We start from the raw sequence: 19,841 nt of genomic DNA, 5'->3' as shown, positions 1-19,841 counted from the left end.
CTACTAAAGTGAAGGAAAAGCTATTACATTTGGCGCCCCCAACAACTAAACAGGAGACACACGCCTAGTGGGCCTCTTCGGATTTTGGAGGCAACATATCTACTTCGACCTATTTATCAAGTGACATGAAAAGCCTCCAATTTTGGGTGGGGCCCAGAATAAAAAAAGGCTCTTCAACAAGTTCAGGCTGCTGTGCAGGCTGCTTTGCCACTGGGACCATATGATCCAGCTGACCCAATGATACTAGAGGTGTCAGTTGTAGATAAAGATGCAGTGTGGAGTCTTTGGCAGACCCCTATTTGTGAATCACAGCATAGATCCTTGGGATTTTGGAGTAAAGTCCTGCCATCCTCTACAGACTACTCCCCCTTTGAAAAACAGCTGCTGGCCTGTTACTGGGCCTTAGTGGAGGCTGAACATCTCACTATGAGCCACCAAGTCACCAGGAGACCTGAGCTGCCCATCATGAAGAACTTGGTATTGTCTGACCCACAGTCATAAAGTTGGACGTGCACAGTAACACTCCATTGTTAATGGAAGTGGTACATACGAGATCAGGCTAGAGCAGGAACTGAAGGGACAAGTAAGCTGCATGAAGAAGTGGCCAAATGCCCACAGTCTCCATTCCTCTCACATTACCTTCTTTCTCCCAGTCTGCACCTATGGCCTCCTGGGGAGTTCCTTACCATACTTTAACTGAAGAACAGAAAAGTCATGCTTGGTTTACGGATGGCTCTGCACGATATGCAGGTGCCACTCGTAAGTGGACAGCAGCAGCACTACACCCCCTTTCTGGGATCTCCCTAAAGGACAGTGGTGAAGGGAAATCTTCCCAATGGGCAGAACTTCGAGCAGTGCACCTGGCCATTCAGTTTTCCTGGAAGGAGAAATGGCCAGAAGTGAGACTGTATACTAACTCATGGGCTGTGGCTAATGGCTTAGCTGGAAGGCCAGGGAATTGGAAGGAACATGATTGGAAAATTGGTGACAAGGAGGTGTGGGGAAGAGGTATGTGGATAGACCTCTCTGAATGGGCCAAGAAAGTAAAGGTAATTGTATCTCACGTGAACACTCACCAAAGGATTACCTCTGAAGAGGAGGACTTTAACAATCAAGTGGACAAGATGACACACACTGTGGAGACTGGTCCTCCTCTTTCCTCTGCCACTCCTGTTATTGCCCAATGGGCACATGAACAAAGTGGACATGGTGGCAGGGATGGAGGTTATGCATGGGCACAGCAACATGGACTTCCACTCACCAAGGCTGACTTGGCCACTGCCACTGCTGAGTGTCCCATTTGCCAGCAACAGAAACCAACATTAAGTCCAAGATATGGGACAATTCCTCGGGGAGATCAACCAGCAACTTGGTGGCAGGTTGATTACATAGGACCACTTCCATCATGGAGGGGACAGCGTTTTGTTCTTACTGGAATAGACACCTACTCTGGATATGGATTTGCCTTCCCTGCACGTGATGCTTCTGCCAAAACTACTATTCGTGGACTTACAGAATGCCTCATCCACCGGCATGGCATCCCACATAGCATTGCTTCAGATCAAGGAACTCACTTTACAGCAAATACAGTGTGGCAATGGGCCCATTCCCATGGAATCCACTGGTCGTATCATGTTCCTCATCATCCTGAAGCTGCCGGCTTGATAGAACGATGGAATGGGCTCCTAAAGACACAATTACGGCGCCAACTAGGTGACAACAGCTTGCGGGCTGGGGCAATGTTCTCCAGGAAGCTGTATATGCTCTAAACCAGCGGCCAATATATGGTGCTGTGTCTCCAGTAGCCAGAATTCATGGGTCCAGGAACCAAGGGGTGGAAGCTGGAGTGGCACCACTCACTATTACTCCTAGTGATCCCCTTGCAGCATTTTTGCTTCCTGTCCCAGCAACCCTGTGTTCCTCAGGCTTGGAGGTCCTGGTCCCGAAGAAAGGAACTCTCCCACCTGGAAACACAGCACGGATTCCACTGAACTGGCAGCTGAGAATGCCCCCTGGGCACTTTGGACTTCTCATGCCTTTGGATCAACAGGTCAGGAAGGGTGTCACTATACTAAGTGGGGTGATTGATCCTGACTACCAAGGAGAAATTGGACTGGTACTACATAATGGAGGTAAAGAAGAATATGTCTGGAATCCAGGAGATCCCATAGGCCTTCTCTTAGCGCTACCATGCCCTGTTATTAAAGTAAATGGTAAGTTACAGCAACCCATTCCTGACAGGACGTCTAATGACCCAGACCCCTCAGGAAGGAAAGTCTGGGTCACCCCACCAAGCAAAGAACCATGGCCAACTGAGGTGCTGGCTCAGGGCAAAGGTAATACAGAATAGGTAGAAGGCAGTTCTACCTATCAGTTACCACCATGTGATCAATTGCAAAAGTGAGGTTTGTGATTGTCAGTTTATCTTCTTTATATGTGCTTATTAAATATCTTTCCTTTAGTTCATGTATGATGTACCAGATACAGTTAGATTCAGTGTGTTTTCATTTATATGTAGATGTATGATGTTAGGTGTGTGATTTCATTAATGTCTGGAAATTATATATGGCTAAAGAATTGAATACAGGTGACAAGTTGGCAAGGAGTGGACTGTGATAGGTAGGTTTATTATGCCAACCTGGTCAATACGAACATGTGGGATTAATCAGGCCACAGTTTTATTGGAGGGCAAAGAGATAAATGGCTCAGCAAGGCCCGCCCAGTGCTCTCTTGATATCTCATGATCAGACTAGCTCAGGGCTGCTTTAGCTAGTTCTCTGACTCAACTTGTTAGCTAAACTACCTGTGGGACAGCCAACCCACGGATCTTCTTGCTTAGAGCTTGAGTTTTCTTCAAGACCTGCTTCACCACACTGCTGATATATGCATTGCTTGAGCTTGAGGCTGGTGAATCCTGTTGTCTTGGATTGCTCATTTGCTATCCCATCCAGGCCTGATTTGCTAAGCTCCTGAGATGCTGTTGGTGATTTGCCCTACTGGTTTGCTGCCTGTGGGTGGACTCTGCCTGCCTTGCCCGAGGGAAGACTCAGTTGTCTGCTTCCTTGACCTTGGACTCGGCAGTCCACAGGACTTGAAGCGCTTCCAGTATATTAACTGTTCCACAGAAGTGAGTAGAATTGAGCCTTCTGTACTGCCATGCAGACGAATTAGCTGTTATAGTCCTTCTCGCTGTATAAACCTATCCATACACACACACACACACACACACAATCATAAATGTCCTGGTTTTGTTTATCTAGTGAACCCTGCCTACCACAAGTGGCTCCATTGTTTCTTTACAGCCTTCTAAGGCCCTCAACCAGATGGGTTCACACTGTGGCTGCACCCATGCACTCAGGGACAGGAACAATTGTCCAGACAACTCAGGACCAGGCAGTGTTTCGTTCTGTTGTGCATAGGGTCACTATGGGTCAGAGTGCAGTGCTTTCCAATCATCTGTGTCTGAGAATGTATCACAAATACTCCAAGGTTTCAGGAGGTCCTGCAGATCCCACCCTGGGCTCAGCTCCACAGCTCCAGTTTGGGGAAAAGGGGGAGGTGGTTAAGGCACCCTGCCAGTGCTGTTGGGTAACTGCTGGGCTGCTAACCACAATGTCGGTGGTTCAAGTTCCCTATAAAGATGGACAACCAGGAAAAAACTGTCTGGAGGGCAGTGGGGACGGTGTTCTGGGTTAACCCAAGGGTGCTTTCTGTGCAGTCCCCACCTGCCCTCCTGCTCTACCTGGGAGGCCTCAGGAGGAGCTGGCCCATGTTGGCTCAGATGTGAGCACTTTGTTTTGCCAGGCTGTTGGGGCAGCTGAAGACCCTGTCCCTGCCCTACAGAGAAACCAGAGAGAAACAGCACAACATAGACAATTTATTGTCCAAAACCGGATAAAAATCACCCTCCTAACCAACCCCCTCCACCCCCAGCCTCAGATGCTGTGGAGGATGCAGGACAATGGTCGTGGGCAGTGGGCGGTGGGAGTGTGGCATGGCCCTGGAGCAGGCGGGGAAGGAAGAGTTGATGAATGGGCATCCCTGAGGACATGGGAAGCTGCTTTCCGACCAGCTGGTCATGGGATCCAGGCCAAGGCAGTGCGATCCCGGTCCCCTCAGAGGGAACACCTGAACAAAAGCAGGCGGCTGTGTCTAAGTGACTTCGCCCTTCCTGCCAATGTGGGGAAGCAGCTGAGGAGGCCCTGCTGAGCAGAGAGCAGAGACTGCAGGTGGTTCTGGGTCCAGGCACCTCATCTCAAGGGCTGCAAATGGTTGTGGAGCTGCTCAGCCTGTGTCTTCAGGCGCTGGAACTCCTCCTGGATGAAATCGGTCAGGGCTTTGCGCATCTCCACCTGACAGGTGAAGGCTGGGTGAGTGGGTAGGGAGGTCTGGGGGCTGGGGACAGGAGGCTCAGGGCAGGAGGAAGTACTTACAGCTGACTTGTTCTCGGCCCGCAGCCGCTCTAGCACAGGCAGGGCGCTGAATGGCTTGCCAATGAGCACGGTGATCCTCTATGGGGACAAGGCCCCGCTATGAGGCCGCAGCCTGATCCTGCCCCTTCCAGAGCGAAAGCTCTAGCTGGCCTGCTCCCACCAGACAAGAAGCCCTTCTCTCTGTCCCCTCCACAATGGGGTCCCAGGGCAGGTGGTAGACACACAGAGGTCAGCAGCCCCACTTACTTGGCCAAAGCGGGGGAAGTAGGGTGAGCGGTTAGGAAGGACATCATTCATCCCTGCAGCATAGTGGAGATTAGAAGTTGGAATACCACCAGGTGGCTCCCGCCACCTTGCACCCCCACCCCCCACTCTCCAGGCCCAAACACAAAGCATACCAACATGCCACAGTGGAAGGATGATGGGGTCCAGACGACATTCAGCAACCAGGCGCCCAATTCCTGTCCAAGGATGAGCAGAAACATTGGGGGACCCATCCTCTACCAGTGGAAGCCACTGCCACCCAGGCACCCATCTAGGGTGGGCATCCTTACCCCATTTGAAGCGCAGAAACTCAGCACTCATGTTCACTTTCCCTGTCGGGAAGCGCGTGGGAGAGGCAGGGGTTGTAGCCTTCACCCTCCCAGGAAGGACCTGCCCAACCACCCATCCCCTTCCTGCCACTGACCTTCGGGAAAGATATGCACCCAGTCCCCATGGTTGAGCTTCTCCAAAATGAAGTCCATCCCCCTCTGATAGACGCCGTCCCCTGCGGCAAAGGCCTGTTCTGTCAATGCCTTGCAGCTCCCCACACCAAACTCGGCTGCTCCCACCAGACACCACCCAGCCCCCTGAAAGACCCAAGTCCCCTTGTCCTGCTCTCAGCTACTGGTCCTGCTGCCATCGGCATCGTGCTCCAAGCACAGACTCAATCAGAGCCTGTCTCCAACTCAACCCCTGAGCCAGAACTTCACTAACTCTCCAGTCTCAGACCAATTGTGGCCATATGGTGCTTGGTAAGAGTCCTACAGTACTTTCCCAGGGGTGGGGAGAGACCCAGGTGCGGATCCCAACTGCCAGCACCGACCCTGACCTCAGTTTCTGACTTCATCGCTCAGAATCCCCATTTTCCTGTCTGAAATGGGGGCTGAGGGGGCCCTTTCCTCCCAGGGGGGGTCTCAACATCAGACCCCTCACCCTACAGCACCGACACCTTCCTAGAGACCCACGTGATAGGTTGGCCCAAAGCAGCCACCATCTGCTCCCTGTCCCAGGTTGGGCCCCCGACCCTTTGAGTGACCCAGACAGGGTGCGGCTGACCTCGACACACGGGCACACACTTGCCCAGGCTGAAGAACCGGGAGTGCAGCTCCGTGGTGAAGCAGATGTCGGCAGCGGCAGGGGTCCTGCAGAGGGCAGAGGTCGTTGTCCGGGACCCATGAGGTGCCCTTGCCCCCTGTGGTGTCTGGCACAGGGGGAGGGCCTTTGGGGCCCCACCCTGTGCCCTGCATCGATTACTGGACACTGCCTCCTGGGCAGAGCAGGAGGAAGTGAATCTAGGCAGGCAGGTAGGACCCATTCCTCCTCACCAACGCATCAACTTCAGGTTCCAGATGTGGCGGAGCTTCAGGATCCCTAGGGAAGAGGAATAGCAGGCCTGGTGGTGCAGTTTACAAGCTGGGGTGTCAACTTCAAGGTCAGCAGTTTGAGCCCACCAGCCACTTCGAAGGAGAAAGACGAGGCTGGCTGCTTTTATAAAGGCTGTCACCCTTGGAAACCCCCATGGGATGTCCCAAGGGGTTCTCTAGAGCACCCTGTGTGGTCTGTCACCCTCCCCAGGCATGTAGATTGGACCCTTGTGCCCCCTACATCTTAGAAGGTCCTAGTGGTCCCTGGCTCTGTTCTGCCTTGCCTACCCTCATAAGGCTGGGAAAGCCCCTCTTCCCGCCCTCCCACCAGCAGCCTGGAGACCAGACTGGGTTCCCAGAGGCTCCTCAGGGCCCCAAACCCGGGGCCCCAGTACCCCAGAGATGAGGGTCATCCATGCAGGACTGGTGGTTGGAAAGGGTGATGAGCGGGGTTCGGGGGCTCCGGTTCTCGATGAGCTCATACAACACCTCCTTGTTGTGGACTGTCAGGTGGTTCATGTACTCTGGGGTGGGGGGAAGGCGGGCGGTGGGCCACGGCTCGTGCCCCGTCTCCCGTCTCCCGACCCCCGCCGCGCCCACTCACTGGTCCAGAAGTAGCTGTAGGTGCCCACCAGGCCCATGACGACGCTGCTGGCCAGGCTCCAGGCCAGTGGCGGCGCCGTGGGGAACGGCCACCGTACGTGCAGGGGCATGGCCAGCGGCCGTTCGCCAACGCGGCCCAGGTCACTTCACTGCCGGGCAAGCCCGGCCCGCCCCTCCGGCCGCCTAGCGGCCTCACGGAACACAACGGGCAACAGCACGCCCGCAGCAAACCCGCTGCCTCCGCGCGCCAGCTCCTGTCGCAAAACGCGAGCCCCAGCTTGACGGCATAGGGGGCGAGGCTGGACGAGAGGCCACGCCCCTGCCGACTTCGGGCCTACCCCAGCAAACCTCGGGAGCGACCGGACTGCGCAGGCGCGGGCCGGGGGCGGGGCTGGCGGAGCTGGCGGAGCGCCCGTATTGCATTACTTTGTGATTTTTGACTGAGATACAATTTAGAGCGCTTGAGCTGCACCTCACGACAGTAAAGGAAATGAAGTTGCCATGTGTCCGACTGGGGACACAGTGTTGTTTCGCCTACGTTCTTTTCACCCTCAAGGAGCCCGCCAAACCGCGGCCTTCGGCCGCATTGGGACTCCGGGTGACCCGAGTAGAATGAAGCTGCAGTTCTTGACTCAGGTGTCCTTAGTCTGTGTACCAACACCTTGTTCCTGGGCAGGGCTAAGAAAAGATCCCACGCTGAGGGTGGGCCCAGGGTCCCTAGGGGCGGAATGGTTATGCATTGGGCTGCTACCCGCCCGATCAGCAGTTTGAATCCACCAGCTGTTCCGCGGGAGAAAGACCAGGCTTTCTTCTCTCAAAGAGCTACAGTCTCAAAACCTGCTTCATACCCCACGGAAGCGGTTCTACTCTGTCCTACAGGGTTGCTAGAAGCGTAAACCGACTCATTAGCCGTGAACTTGAGTTTTTTGGGGTAGATCACATTGTCTTTTTCCATTTGTCCGTTCACGGACAGAGGGCTGCTGTGTAGGCTGCTATACACATTTATTTCTCTCTTTTTTAGAACTATTTCTTCTTTTTAAGCACTATTTCATTGAATTACATTTTAGACACGACAGCCATCCTCTGTGGGGACCTAGTCGGTGTGCAGAGTCCCTTCAGGATATTAAACTGCTGTCAGCGCCCTGGCCTGGAGGTGGGCACTTGAGGAGCCACACCCTACTCCAAGCAGACAGCCACACCCGCTGGGGCCCAGCGCTGGCAACTGTCTGGACAGATGGGGGAAGGAAGAGGGAGGCTCCCTTGTTTTCCTTAGCAGATGCTGCTGGGGACGCCCGGGGAACTGGCTCTTGGTTTTCATTCAGTTAACCACTCATTACTGGACTACTCCTGCTAGGCACTGGCGTCGGCAGGACTGTCACTCTCCAGTGACTCAGAGATCTGTCATCTCCCAACAGCCTGGCCTGAGAAGAGTGGAGGGCGGGCCACCTTTCCTAGCCAGCGCCCGCCTCCTTGGGGAGGGTAGAGGAAAACCTCTTCTTCCTCTTTACTTTCTTCCTCGTCTTTGTGCAGGCAGGCAAGCAGGCAGATGCGGTGAGGCCTTGCGCTGTCTGTCACTGGTCTGTACTGGTGTGGGGGGAGTCCTCGGGTTGAGGGAAGCAGAAGCTGCTGCCTGCCCTGGGAAGGGCAGAGGCGGGAATGGAAGCCCTGGGCTGGAACCCAGGCCAGCTTGGGGAGCCTGGGCTGGGTGTGGGACTGAAGCCAGAAAGAGTCATTTTTTGTCCAGAGTCCTTCTGGGGGTCGAGAGCCCTGCGCCTCCTGCCTGCCAGTGCTAGCATGGAGCTGGCCCAGGGCAAGGTGCCAGGCTGAGCAGGAGTGGCAGAGGACAGGTGGCTAGGAGGATGGCAGTGACAGCAGGGCCAGAGCAGAGCAGAGGGTGAGCCGCCTCGTGGCAGAAAGTGAGGAAGTGAGGGAAAAGGACATTGGGAGAGGGGGATGGTGACCAAGGGGAGTGGGAGAGGGTGGCGACCAAAGGGGTAGTGACCGAAGGAAGCCTAGAGACACACTGACAGCAGGCAGGCGTGGGAGGAGGCCTGGGTACAGTGATTCCACCTCGGGGCTTTGCTTAGAGGTCAAATCTCCCGAGAAGGGTGGTAGCTGCATCAAGATGCCTCCCACACAACTGGGTGCAAGACCAAAGCTGAAAGCAGTCCAAGCACCCGCTCAAGAAGGCTGGGGCTGGGGGCAAGCAGTGCCTTAGGGCAGGTGGCAGGGAGGCCACTTTCTCTGCGCCACCCCTGTCACTCCTGGAGCAGGAGGAGCCCTGTGGAGCCAGCAGCCATGCTCTGTCACGTGGCACTTCTGCTCTTCCTCCTGGCTGGGGGGGCCCAGGCCTTTCGAATCTGCGCCTTCAACGCTCAGCGGCTGACCCTGGCCAAGGTGGCCAGGGAGCCTGTGATGGACACTTTAGTGCAGGTAAGTTCCTCCCTGAGAAGAAGGGCCATCAGGATGCCGGGCAGTGCAGACTTGGAGCCATTGGGTCCCTGCCATTGGCCTCAGGCTCTGCCTCTGGAAGATGGGTAGGGTAGCACGGTCTTCTCTCATTGTCTTCCTGGTGTCTGGCAGATTCTGGCTCGCTGTGACATCATGGTGCTGCAGGAAGTAGTGGACTCCACTGGCAGTGCCATCCCGCTCCTGCTTCGAGAACTCAACCGGTACGGAAGGAACTGTGGTTAGAATTCTGGGTCCCTCAGGAGCCTGGCGGGCAGGGGGGGGGAGGGTTGTGGTGCATGACCTGGCCTCTCCCTTCCCATAGATATGATGACTCAGGGTCCTACCGCTCCCTCAGCAGCCCTTTGCTGGGCCGAAGCACATACATGGAGAAGTATGTCTACATCTACCGGTGAGCACAGGGCCAAGAGAGCGCCCACTAGCTGCCTCTTTCTCTCCTCTGTGTGGGGCCAAACTTCTAAAAGCACACCCAAGTCCTTGGGAAGACAAGGATTGAGAGGTGCCAGGGAGCTGGCGTCTCTGTAGATGAAATGATAGCCCATTGGCTTTGGAATAATGGGGAAACTGAGACCAACAAACCACTAAGGGAAAGCCATCCCAGCAACCTGCACATCAACCTGAAATGCGAGACTGATGAGTGCTGAATGGGGCAGGACAAAGTGTTCTTCCTGGGGGGGGGGGGGAAGGTTCTGGCCTCAGGTCGGGGAACCCCACCCCTTGGTCCTCACAGGTCACACAGGACACAGGTCCTGGAGTCCTATGTGTACAACGACCAAGATGACCTCTTTGCAAGGGAACCCTTCGTGGCCCAGTTCACCTTGCCCAGCAAGGGTAGGAGGGTCTAGGGTGCCTGGTGTGTTGGGGTGGAGTAGGGCTGCTGGTCTGGGGGCTGGGTGTGGCAGGAGCCTCCATCTCATGAGGTGCCTTCCAGTCCTGCCCAGCCTGGCCCTGGTCCCACTGCACACCACCCCAAAGGCTGTGGAGAAGGAGCTGAATGCCCTCTATCATGTGTTCCAAGACGTCTCCCAGCGCTGGCAGAGCAAGGTAGAGCTGGGGTAACAGACAGGCAGCTCATTGGGGAGATGGGTGGGGGTGGGGGCGAGTGGCACCTGGACCAGGGGGCCCAGTGGTAGGTTTGACCCTTGCCCTATCTCAGGAGATGATCCTGCTGGGGGACTTCAATGCTGACTGCGGATCACTGACCAAAAAGCGGCTGGAGGAGCTGGTGCTGAGGAAGGAGATGGGCTTTCTGTGGGCGATTGCTGATGGGGTGGACACCACAGTGCGGGCCAGCACCCACTGCGCCTATGACCGAATCGTGTTGCACGGGCCTCTCTGCCAAGGCCTGCTTCAGACCGCCTCAGCCTTTGAATTCCCCCACAGCTTCCAGCTCAGCGAGGAGCAGGTGAGCCCCGGGGTTGGCTGGGTGGCAGTGGGGAGATCAAGGCAGTCCTTGGGCATAAGGCACCAACCTTTGTCTCACCTCATGCCCAGGCTCTCAACATTAGCGACCACTACCCGGTGGAGGTGGAGCTCAGAGGGGCAGCGCCAAGGGAGCAGCCTCTCTGCCTGGTGATCCTGCTGCTGGCATTCCTGCTGCTGGGCTCTGCCACCTGATCTGCCCTCCTGGCAATGACTCCTCCACAGAACAGCAGCCTGGTCATCTGCTTATTAGACTAAACCCTACAGGTGGTATCAGGAGAGGGGACAAAGTAGCCCATGGGAAGCTGGGGAAGGGGAGGGGGGCCCAGCCAAGACAATGACCAGAGACCCCAAGATCTTCTATGAAAAAAAACACAACTTAAGGAATTCTATTAAGGAATACTTCCCTGGGCCCATGGGAGGGATATCCCTCTGGGTGGCAGCTAGGCCAAAGGCTCATGCCTGACCTGTTCATTAGTAAAATGCTAAGATCCCAAGATGCCACGTAACCAGTAGGCCACCTATCAGGTGTGAGCCTACATGGGGTGGCTGTGACACCCTAATCTTGCCTCCACCCCACATTTCCAAGGGCTGGGGTCTGTCTTCAGAAATAGAGCCCATGTCAGTGTCTGGGTCAGGTGACCCTACAAGAAAAGGATTTGGTCCTTTATGGGACTAGATGTGTGGTATTGTAACCATGAGAACAAAAATAAAGGTCATTAAAACTTGTTATGCCTGGGCTACAGGCTGGGATTGCTGTTGTGTGCATGCACGAGCAGGGGGACACAGGTGGCCTGTGGGGAGGGATTCAAGAACAGGTGAGAACAGGAAGCATGGGATCTGGCACTCCCAACTAGGACTAGCAAACAGATCCTTTCAGGATGGCTCCTGCCAGTGGGGTACACACATGCCACTGCAGCCAAACTCAATCATGATTACCACCTATCAGCCAGGGCAGGACCAGGGCTTTCAGAGGAAATGCCTCCCTGTGACTTATAATGGTCTAGCCACTTTTCAAGCTAGTGGGGCAGAATGTCCAAGGGTCTTCCCACCCAGGTCCAGCCCCAATCTCCCAGTAGGAAATCCAGAGCCAAGATAATCAGGAAGTTCAATTTTTATTTGGTGGATACAAGAGGTAGCACAGGTCTACCAAGGCCTTCATGAATGCAGGGCCCGCCACTTGTCCAAGGGGCCACGGTTAGGGATGTATTTGACTCCACAACCATCCGGGATGAGGCGCTTCTCAGCCACCATATCCTCAAATTCATCAGCATTAAACTTGGTGAAGCCCCACTTCTTAGAGATGTGGATCTAAGGAGAGAGAAGAACATTAGACAGGAAGGTGAGGCAGGGGAAAGACAGGCCAACAAATAAAGGGATGGCTGTATGGCTCACCTTCTGGCGCCCAGGGAACTTGAACTTGGCCCTGCGTAAGGCCTCAATCACATGCTCCTTGTTTTGAAGCTTGGTGCGGATGGACATGATAACCTGGCCAATGTGGACTCTAGCCACTGTGCCTTGAGGTTTCCCAAAAGCACCTCGCATCCCAGTTTGAAGCCTAGTTTAGGGAGAGCAGAAATTAGCCAGGCCAGAGGCATCGAAAAGCAGCAAAAGGTTGTCTCCAAGGTCCCTTAGAGCAGCCTAGACGTACCAATAGGCTGCATACACTCCCGAGGAGGCTTGCTGTTTGCAGCCATTGCACACCGGCCCCCACAAGGAGGAGGACGGTCGGCTTAATTGGCTGCAGAGAACAAAACATCCCAAAGCTACCCAGAAGACCCACAAATTTCTTGAGAAACCCTGCCCCCACCCCTACTTCTGCTCAGGTATGGCTTGGGTCAGCTGAAAATGGCTAGGAGGGGTACCCTTCACTGAGCTGTCCCAACACAGCCCCCTCACACACACACACACACCTGTCAGCCCCAGCGCATGACAACATCTTGTTGATGCGGATGACGTGGAAGGGGTGGAGCCTTACTCGGATGTGGAAGCCATCTTTACCACAACTTTTCACCATGTACTTGTTAGCACAGATGCGGGCAGCCTCCAGGGCTAAACGAGAAAGGAGACAGGATTGCACCACAGAAACTGAACTCCCTAAGCACAGGTCTCGGAGGAGCTGCCCTCCAGCAAACCCAAGGTCACTTCGGGGGCAGCAGAGAGAGCAGCTGTGGAGCTAACGCTCTTGAGCAGCTCCAGGTGGAACAAGAAGGAACTGCCTCACCTTCAGAGGAGAGCTGCTCGTACTCATCAGACACCATGTGTCCACACAGTGGGAATTCATCCACCTTTGCCTTCTTCCGACCCAGGTCAAAAATGCGAATCTTGGCATCTGGAAAAGAGCAGCTACGTGTGTGCGAAGCCCTGGGCAGCTTCACATGGTCAAGCCAATTTGAGGGCACTCGTACTACTTACCAGGAACACCTCGACAGAAGCGCGACTTTGGGTAGGGCTTGTTCTTACAATACCGGTAACTGCAAGAGGGGGGAAAACCCCATGTTTAAAAGTGCTTTTCCTCAGCGCTGGAGATCCTATAGCAGGGCCAAGCCCATCGAGCCTTTCGCCCTACCTAAGCCTAGCTCTCGTCCTGGAGACTAAATTGCACTAGGCGCTACAAAGTAGCCACAACACTGGCAGCCCAGTTCCCATGAACAACGTGGGGTGACCACGGCGCCCTCTGCAGGGCACACGAGGCGGCCGCACAGGCCTAGCAGCTGCCGATGGCGGACGGCCGCCCGGAAATACAGATATCCCACACAAAGACCCGGAGGAACCGAGCTTAAGAGGGCGAATCCGTAGTACTAGAAAGATAGCTGCTGGCCAAGCACCCCAATAATTAGGAGGAGGGAAAAGTCGACAGCAGCATGCAACTTAGATGGGAATGAAACGCTGAGCACAATCGAAGCCCGAGAGACGTTCTCAGTGGCTGGGGGAAAACGTGCGGGTCCTTCCCGAGTAGGTCAGTTGCACTAAGCAGCCTCCGCCCTCGGCCCAATGTTGGTAGTGGCGTTAGGGAGGGGGTGGGGGTGTTCAATGGCCAGTACAATTCACTCGGCCCAACTACAGAAATGCCGAGAATCTGCTACTCACCACCGGGCAGGGCGGCGGCCCATGGCGACACCAGGATCCAGGTAGCTGCAATAAAACAGATGAAAGTCAGGAGACAAGGGTAGGCCCAAGCCAGTGGACGAGGACAGCGAGCACACAGCCAACCACACTCACCACGCTGAAGGAAAAGAGAAGCTCCCGGGCCTGCGCACGGCTTATATACTCCGCCCATCTTCTGCGCAAGTACCATAGAGTTCCGAACGAGGGCGTAGGGACGCTCTTTCCCTACGTCGCGACCATAGATACAGCAGCGTTGTGCGCTTGCGTGCCTAGAGAGGCACATGCGCACAGCTCCTGGATGGCTAGCTTTGGGGGCCCAGCGGGTGGCGAAGGAACGAATGGGGCTTTGCCACAAGGGCGTGGGCAGCCTGCGTCCCGCAGGCGGCATTGGGAGCTGATCTTTTGCCTAGGCTGGGCCTTCATAATGAAAGAACTACGGTGAAGATGAGGAACGGCCCCCTGGGTGGGCTTGGGACAACCAAGCCTGGATTTCCCAGAGGACGGGGTCCAGGCCACACCCCGCCCCCTGGTCATTCCTGGGGCGGGGACTCGCAGGGCCCGCGACTACGCTGCCGGCCTTTGTCCCAGAAGACTTGGAGGGCCGCCCCCCAGTCTAACCAGAGTCTGCCCGTGCTTTGCCCCGAGCTCTGCGCACAGCTGAAGGGCTGTGCCGGAGCCGGACAGTTCCCGCGTCGCGGGCAGCCGGGACCCCTGTCCCCACCGTGGCCTTCCTCCCGTGGGACTGGCTGGGGAGGGAACCGCGCACGCACGGCGGGAAGAGGGTGGCAGCCCGGCCGGCAGTGACCGCTCCCTTGCGCCGCCTGGCTGCGAGCTCTGACCTTGCAGGCCCGCGCGGGCGCCCCCCATCCTCCGGCCCCTGCAGCCGAGGCCCAGGCTCCCGAGCGGGGTTCCGGCAGGGCTGACGGCGAGGGCCCGGGGCTCCACGCCCCCACTACACTCGCGCGCGCGCCAGAGGGGTACCCCAGGAGAGCCCTGGTGCAGCTGGTGACCCGAGGGGTCCATACACGCTTCTGGGCCCGGGCAGCAGCAATGAGTCAGCCATCTTTCCCCCCAGGAACCAAGGCTTGGCCAAGTGGGGATGGGGGCGCTGGGGCAGAGCTGCTGCTGGGGGAGGTGTCCCTGCCCCCAGTATGGGGGCTGAGAAAGACAGGGACGGGACTGACCCTCTCTCCCCTGCCTGGAGTCGCAGCTGAAAGGTGCCATCTGCAGGCCAGGTGGTGATGGGGTGGCCAGGGCTCAGCAACCCCCTACCAACTGCCTGTAGGGCTGCCAGGAGGGAGGCAGCGAGCCAGGCATTGGAAGTGTTAGCGAGCGAGACCCTCACCCAGACCACTTACTGAAACAGATGGAAACAGTAAAGCTTTATTCAGATAGATTCGAATCTGGGCCCTCACCAGCAACTGAGGCAGGTTCAGTCTGTAAGGCAAGAGCCCCGAACAGCTTCAAAGGAAAGTTATTATTCATCCTTGTGGGGCATCTTGCCAAGCAAGGGGAGGGGGGAAGGCAAGTTCTTGTGTGAAACTGGCAAAGCATTCTCAGGAAAGTGAAACAAAACAGTTTTTAAGGCTAACGAAGTAAGTTCTACATTTAAGATCAGTTTGTCCCCAGTGGTCTGCCAAACGATACTGTAGGTAGGCTAGGCTGCTTCTTGGAGTGGAAACATCCTGGGCTGGGCTACACCTGTTTCAGGCTGCAATTTAAAAATGTTTCCATTTCTGACGGGGGAGGGGGGGGATGGTGACCTGCCTGTTACTGTTACAGGGCATTCATTCCTGACCGGGCGGGAGAGTGAGCTGCCTGTTATTGTTACAGGGCACAGTGTCACAGGAAGCACTCCACAGCGACCAGAGGAAGGGGCCGGGGTGTGTGGACGGGACAAGGAGGACACAGGGTCGCTGACCTGAGGCTTGGGCTGAACCAGCAGCCTGGAAGGGCATGCCTGCACTGAAGCAGCCCTGCCCACAGCCTGCTGGGTTGTGGGCGTGGCTGTCCCCAAGGTGGTTGGAAGCAGGCCCTTTCCCACTACACTTCCTTGGGTGGCTGGTGGTCCCCTCCCTGCGCAGATGGCCTTATGGCTTAGGCCAGCTTTGGGTGGTGCCATCGAGGCTGAAATGCCAGTCTCCAGCCGTTTGTCACCAGAACCAGCAGCGGCCCTGGAGACATAGAGCCCCCCCCACCCCATGTTGTGGCTATGGAACAGATGGTCTCTAGGAGAATCCCCTTCCTGGTGGAAGGAGACCACTGCCTTCCTTCCTCGGGGGCCCCTGCTCCTTGGCCCTGGGCTTTCTCTGGGGGCGGTGGTGGCCACTTCATACTCAGTGTTCTGGGCTCTCAGGAGCTTCTCACTGCTCTCTTCTTACCACTTTTGAATTAGGTCCTGACTTCGTGGTCTTGAGGTTTGTCAGACGTTGCCCAGGTGTCCACCATGTGGCCAGGGTGCCCTGCTTTACCTGGGAGTTTGTAGACTCCCTTTCCACTGATGTGCATGGGTGTCTGGGTTGAGTAGTGGTAAGGGTATCCCCAGGTAAGGGTATCCCCAGTGGTAAAGGTAACTAGTTCCTGCCCCATTTTGCCCTCTCCATTCTACAGCCTGTCCTCTAGGCCTGACCTGTGTGCTCCCCTCTCAGGCTAACATGGCCACACAGTGGGGTGGGCAGAACCTAGGAGTGGGGTGAGGAGGCTCTTGTACAGTGGAATCCTCGGAGTTTTGGTGGTGTAATGGTTATGGGTTAGGCTGCTAACCACAAGATCAGCAGTTTGAAACCGTGGGAGAAAGAGGCTTTCTACTCTGTAAAGAGTTACAGTCTCAGAAACTCACAGGAGCATTTCTACCCTGTCGTTCAGGGTCTCCATGATTCACTCCATGGCAGTGAACTGAGGACCCTGCCGGCATTTCCTGGTGGAAGTGCTGGGGCTTGATCACGGTTTAGACAGCGGCTGGCAGCCTGACTTCTAGGGGCAATTATTTTTTTTTTTAAATCATTTTATTGGGGGCTCTTACAGTTCTTATCCCAATCCATACATACATCCATTGTGTCAAAAACATATGTACATTCGTTGCCATCATCATTCTCAAAACATTTGCCTTCCACTTGAGCCCTTAATATCTGCTGCTCATTTTCCCCCTCCCTCCCCACTACCCCCACCTCATGAACCCTTCATCATTCATATATTATTATTATTTTGTCATATATTACACTATCTGACGTCTCCCCCTGCCCTCTTCTCTGCTGCACCTCCCCCAGGGATGAGGCTATGTGTAGATTCCTGTAATCACTTCCCCCTTTCTACCCCACATTCTCTCCACCCTCCAGGCATCGCCACTCTCATCACTGGTACTGGAGGAGTCATCTGTCCTGGATTCCCTGTGTTTCCAGTTGCTATCTGTACCAATGTACATCCTCTGGTCTAGCCAGATTTGTAAGGTAGAATTGGGATCATGATAATGGGGGGGGGAGTATTTAAGAACTAGAGGAAAGTTGTATGTTTCATCGTTGCTCCCCTGCACCCTGCCTGGTTCCTCTCCTTCCCACAGCCCCTCAGCAAGGGGTGTCCGATTGGCTACGTTTGGGCTTTGAGTCTCCACTCTGCACTCACCCACCTTTTCAATGGTAAGATTTTTTGTTCCTTGATGCTTAATACCTGAACCCTTCAACAGCTCGTGGTCACACAGGCTGGTGTGTTTCTTCCACGTGGGCTTTGTTGTTTCTGAGCTAGATGGCCACTTATTTATCTTCGAGCCTTTAAGACCCCAGAGGCTATATCTTTTGATAGCTGGGCACCATCTGCTTTCTTCACCTCATTTGCTTATGTACACATTTGTCTTCAGTGATCGTATCAGGGAGGTGGGCACCCACTGATAAGGTTTTTAGCTCTTTGCTGTCTGATAACTGGTCCCTTCTGTACCTTGTGGTCAGACAGGCTCGTTTGCTTCTTCCATGTGGGCTTTGATGCTTCTCAGCTAGATGGCCTCTTGTTTATCTTCACGCCTTTAAGACTCCAGACACTATATCTTTTGGTAGCTGGGCACTGTCAGCTTTCTTCACCACATTTGCTTATGCACACATTTTTCTTCAGCAATCGTGTTGGGAAGGTGTGCATCTTGGAATGCCAATTTATTCGAACAAAGTGTTCTTGCATTGAGTAAATCCTTGAGTGGAGGCCCAATGTTCATCTGCTGCCTTGATACTAAACCTCTAAATATATGCGCATAGATCTGTTTCCCCACACTTATATAAATATATTTACATATGTACATTCCAATCTTTGGACCTCTATAAATACCCTTGGTCACCTAGTTCTTTCCTCCATTTCCTTTTGCTTTCCTCTTGTCCCACTATCATGCTCAGTCTTCATTTGGGTTTCAGTAATTTCTCTCGGTTACCATGCCCTTGCTGAATCCCTACCAGGCCTCTCACACCCTCCTTGCTACTGATTTTGGATCACTTACTGCTCACCTGTTCCTGGGTTGGTCAGCACCACCTCCCTGCCTCCTCCTCCCCTCTCCCATGTCCCCCCGGAACCATTGGTCCCGTTGTTTTCTCCTCCAGACTATTCGTCCAGTCCATCTTGTCTAGACAGATCTGTAGAGATAATAATATGCACCAAAAACCAAGTCATTGAAAGATAGGCAATGAGTGAGAACACAGCTATGACAACAAAAAGGGAAAACAATTACCCATAGAAGAATAAATTAAATTAAAAAATTTAAAAGAAAGATTTTTGATCTCTAGTCGTGCCCTTCAGTCAGGTCCAATGGAGTACCATGCTCTGGTCCCAGAGTCTGTCCTTTGTACTCCCTCAGGGGCTCCCTGCTCTGCTCCCACTCTTGCTGTGTAGCACACTTTTAGTGTGTTGCCTCAGTGTCACAGGGTCAGTCTGGACCAGTCCTGGCCCTGAGTCTCCAGTGCAGTCCCCCTTAGGGCCCTGGGCCATCAAGGGACGATGTGTCTCCTAGTGGGATCAGCCATATTGTCCACTCTGTCCATTGGCTGTTCAGAGCGGGGATATCGTCCTCCAGGCCTGATGGGCCAGGATGTGCTCCACTCTCTCTTCCTCCCCTTCTTTGCTCCCATTTGCTCTGATCAGACAGGCCCCTCTCCCCTAGCTGCAGCTTCAGTGCCGTCCTCTCAAGTAAATTCTTCTGGGGTGAGGGGTAGTTGTCCACGTAGCTGGTATGGTGGCCGAGCCCTGAGGCCCCTCCACTGGCTGCCACTCCTTGCCGGCACACTGCAGTTGTCTGGCACTGGCTTTATATCTGGTCCCTCTTTCCCTGTGGAGACACAAGCAATACCCTCCCCTTGGGTGGATCAGTGCCCTATTCCCCCATCACACATCATTTTTTTCCCTTTCCTCCCTCCACCCCCATTTTAGTTGGCTACCGTATGCACCCCTGGGTTTGGTCTGGCCCCTGCCATACCATCGACCTCAAGCCTGGAGTGTTTGTATACAGTAGCTTTTTCCCTGTGCCCCCTTTGCACTTACCTTTCTGGTCTCTTTTTCATATATAAATAAATAAACTTAACTCAGCGGACGCATGTTGTACTTGTCCTTTTGTGCTTGGCTTACTTCACTTAACATAATTTCCTCCAGTTCTTCCCATGCATTGATATGCTTCATGCGTTCATCACTGCTTTTTAGTGATGCCTAGCACTCCATTGTATGTATGTACTGTTTTTTAATCCATTCGTCTGTTGATGGAAATTTGAGTTGTTTCCAACTCCTTGCAATTGTGAACTGTGCCGCAATGAACATTGGAGCACAGATGTCTGGCCATGGTTTGTTTCTTGCTTCTTCTGGGTATATGCCCGGTAGGGGGATTGCTGGGTCGTATGGTAACTCAATTTCCATCTGTTTTATATATCGCCAGATCGATTTCCATAGTGGTCGTACATACTTACAGGTTCACCATCAGCGGATGAGAGTTCCTGTCTCCCCACAGCCCCTCCAACACTTGTTGCTTTCTGATTTTTTGAATTGGGCTATCCTTGAGGGTGTTAGGTGGTACCTCATTGTTGTTTTAATTTGCATTTCTCTTATGGCTAAAGATAGGGAACATTTTCTTATATGTTTATTGGCCATTCGGGTTTCTGCCCCTGTGAAACTTCTGTTTAAGTCCTTTGCCCACCTCTCAAGTGGGCTATTAGTTTTTTTCTTT

General features: G+C 54.4%; 3 protein-coding genes and 1 non-coding gene across 5 annotated transcripts; 1 reads left to right on the top strand and 3 right to left on the bottom strand.

The window, feature by feature from the left end:
- Positions 1 to 3,866: 3,866 nt before the first annotated feature.
- TAFAZZIN (tafazzin, phospholipid-lysophospholipid transacylase) lies at positions 3,867 to 6,926 on the bottom strand. The gene is made up of 10 exons (XM_075539163.1): positions 6,666 to 6,926; positions 6,457 to 6,585; positions 6,023 to 6,068; positions 5,754 to 5,839; positions 5,122 to 5,202; positions 4,988 to 5,029; positions 4,832 to 4,894; positions 4,680 to 4,732; positions 4,434 to 4,511; positions 3,867 to 4,352 (listed from the first exon to the last, which is right to left on the bottom strand). The coding sequence occupies exons 1-10, from the start codon at positions 6,772 to 6,774 to the stop codon at positions 4,251 to 4,253; spliced, it is 789 nt and encodes a 262-aa protein (XP_075395278.1). The 5' UTR covers positions 6,775 to 6,926; the 3' UTR covers positions 3,867 to 4,250.
- A 1,140-nt stretch (positions 6,927 to 8,066) lies between these two features.
- DNASE1L1 (deoxyribonuclease 1 like 1) lies at positions 8,067 to 11,287 on the top strand. 2 transcript variants are annotated; one of them, XM_075539092.1, is made up of 8 exons: positions 8,067 to 8,215; positions 8,938 to 9,097; positions 9,248 to 9,336; positions 9,438 to 9,524; positions 9,864 to 9,964; positions 10,065 to 10,177; positions 10,290 to 10,538; positions 10,628 to 11,287. In XM_075539092.1, exons 1-8 carry the CDS (start codon positions 8,211 to 8,213, stop codon positions 10,748 to 10,750), a joined length of 927 nt encoding a protein of 308 aa, XP_075395207.1. In that variant the 5' UTR covers positions 8,067 to 8,210; the 3' UTR covers positions 10,751 to 11,287. The 2 variants fall into 2 exon arrangements, with proteins under 2 accessions (XP_075395207.1, XP_075395208.1); XM_075539093.1 differs by having other exon boundaries at positions 8,118 to 8,241.
- A 364-nt stretch (positions 11,288 to 11,651) lies between these two features.
- RPL10 (ribosomal protein L10) lies at positions 11,652 to 13,776 on the bottom strand. The gene is made up of 6 exons (XM_075539055.1): positions 13,646 to 13,776; positions 12,971 to 13,029; positions 12,780 to 12,887; positions 12,469 to 12,607; positions 11,951 to 12,113; positions 11,652 to 11,866 (listed from the first exon to the last, which is right to left on the bottom strand). The coding sequence occupies exons 1-6, from the start codon at positions 13,666 to 13,668 to the stop codon at positions 11,714 to 11,716; spliced, it is 645 nt and encodes a 214-aa protein (XP_075395170.1). The 5' UTR covers positions 13,669 to 13,776; the 3' UTR covers positions 11,652 to 11,713.
- Positions 12,169 to 12,302, bottom strand: LOC142435310 (small nucleolar RNA SNORA70). Its single transcript, XR_012781388.1, has one exon. It is a non-coding gene; the product is annotated as a small nucleolar RNA SNORA70 (small nucleolar RNA).
- Positions 13,777 to 19,841: the final 6,065 nt, after the last annotated feature.

The sequence above is a fragment of the Tenrec ecaudatus genome, chromosome X (assembly GCF_050624435.1).
Source record: "Tenrec ecaudatus isolate mTenEca1 chromosome X, mTenEca1.hap1, whole genome shotgun sequence".
In the NCBI taxonomy this organism is placed as follows: Eukaryota; Metazoa; Chordata; class Mammalia; order Afrosoricida; family Tenrecidae; genus Tenrec; species Tenrec ecaudatus.
This window is presented reverse-complemented; position numbering and strand designations above follow the sequence as displayed.

Excerpts from the sequence above, each read along its gene's own strand:
- TAFAZZIN (XM_075539163.1), bottom strand. The coding sequence starts at position 6,774 with ATGCCCCTGCACGTACGGTGGCCGTTCCCCACGGCGCCGCCACTGGCC. Across the intron at positions 5,840-6,022 it reads AACCTGAAGTTGATGCGTTG|GACCCCTGCCGCTGCCGACA; the intron begins GTGAGGAGGAAT and ends TGCCCTCTGCAG. Across the intron at positions 4,353-4,433 it reads GGGCCGAGAACAAGTCAGCT|GTGGAGATGCGCAAAGCCCT; the intron begins GTAAGTACTTCC and ends TTCACCTGTCAG.
- DNASE1L1 (XM_075539092.1), top strand. Across the intron at positions 9,337-9,437 it reads CTGCTTCGAGAACTCAACCG|ATATGATGACTCAGGGTCCT; the intron begins GTACGGAAGGAA and ends CCCTTCCCATAG. Across the intron at positions 10,178-10,289 it reads CCCAGCGCTGGCAGAGCAAG|GAGATGATCCTGCTGGGGGA; the intron begins GTAGAGCTGGGG and ends GCCCTATCTCAG.
- RPL10 (XM_075539055.1), bottom strand. The coding sequence starts at position 13,668 with ATGGGCCGCCGCCCTGCCCGGTG. Across the intron at positions 12,114-12,468 it reads TCATGCGCTGGGGCTGACAG|GCTTCAAACTGGGATGCGAG; the intron begins GTGTGTGTGTGT and ends TCCCTAAACTAG. Across the intron at positions 11,867-11,950 it reads AGTTCCCTGGGCGCCAGAAG|ATCCACATCTCTAAGAAGTG; the intron begins GTGAGCCATACA and ends CTCTCTCCTTAG.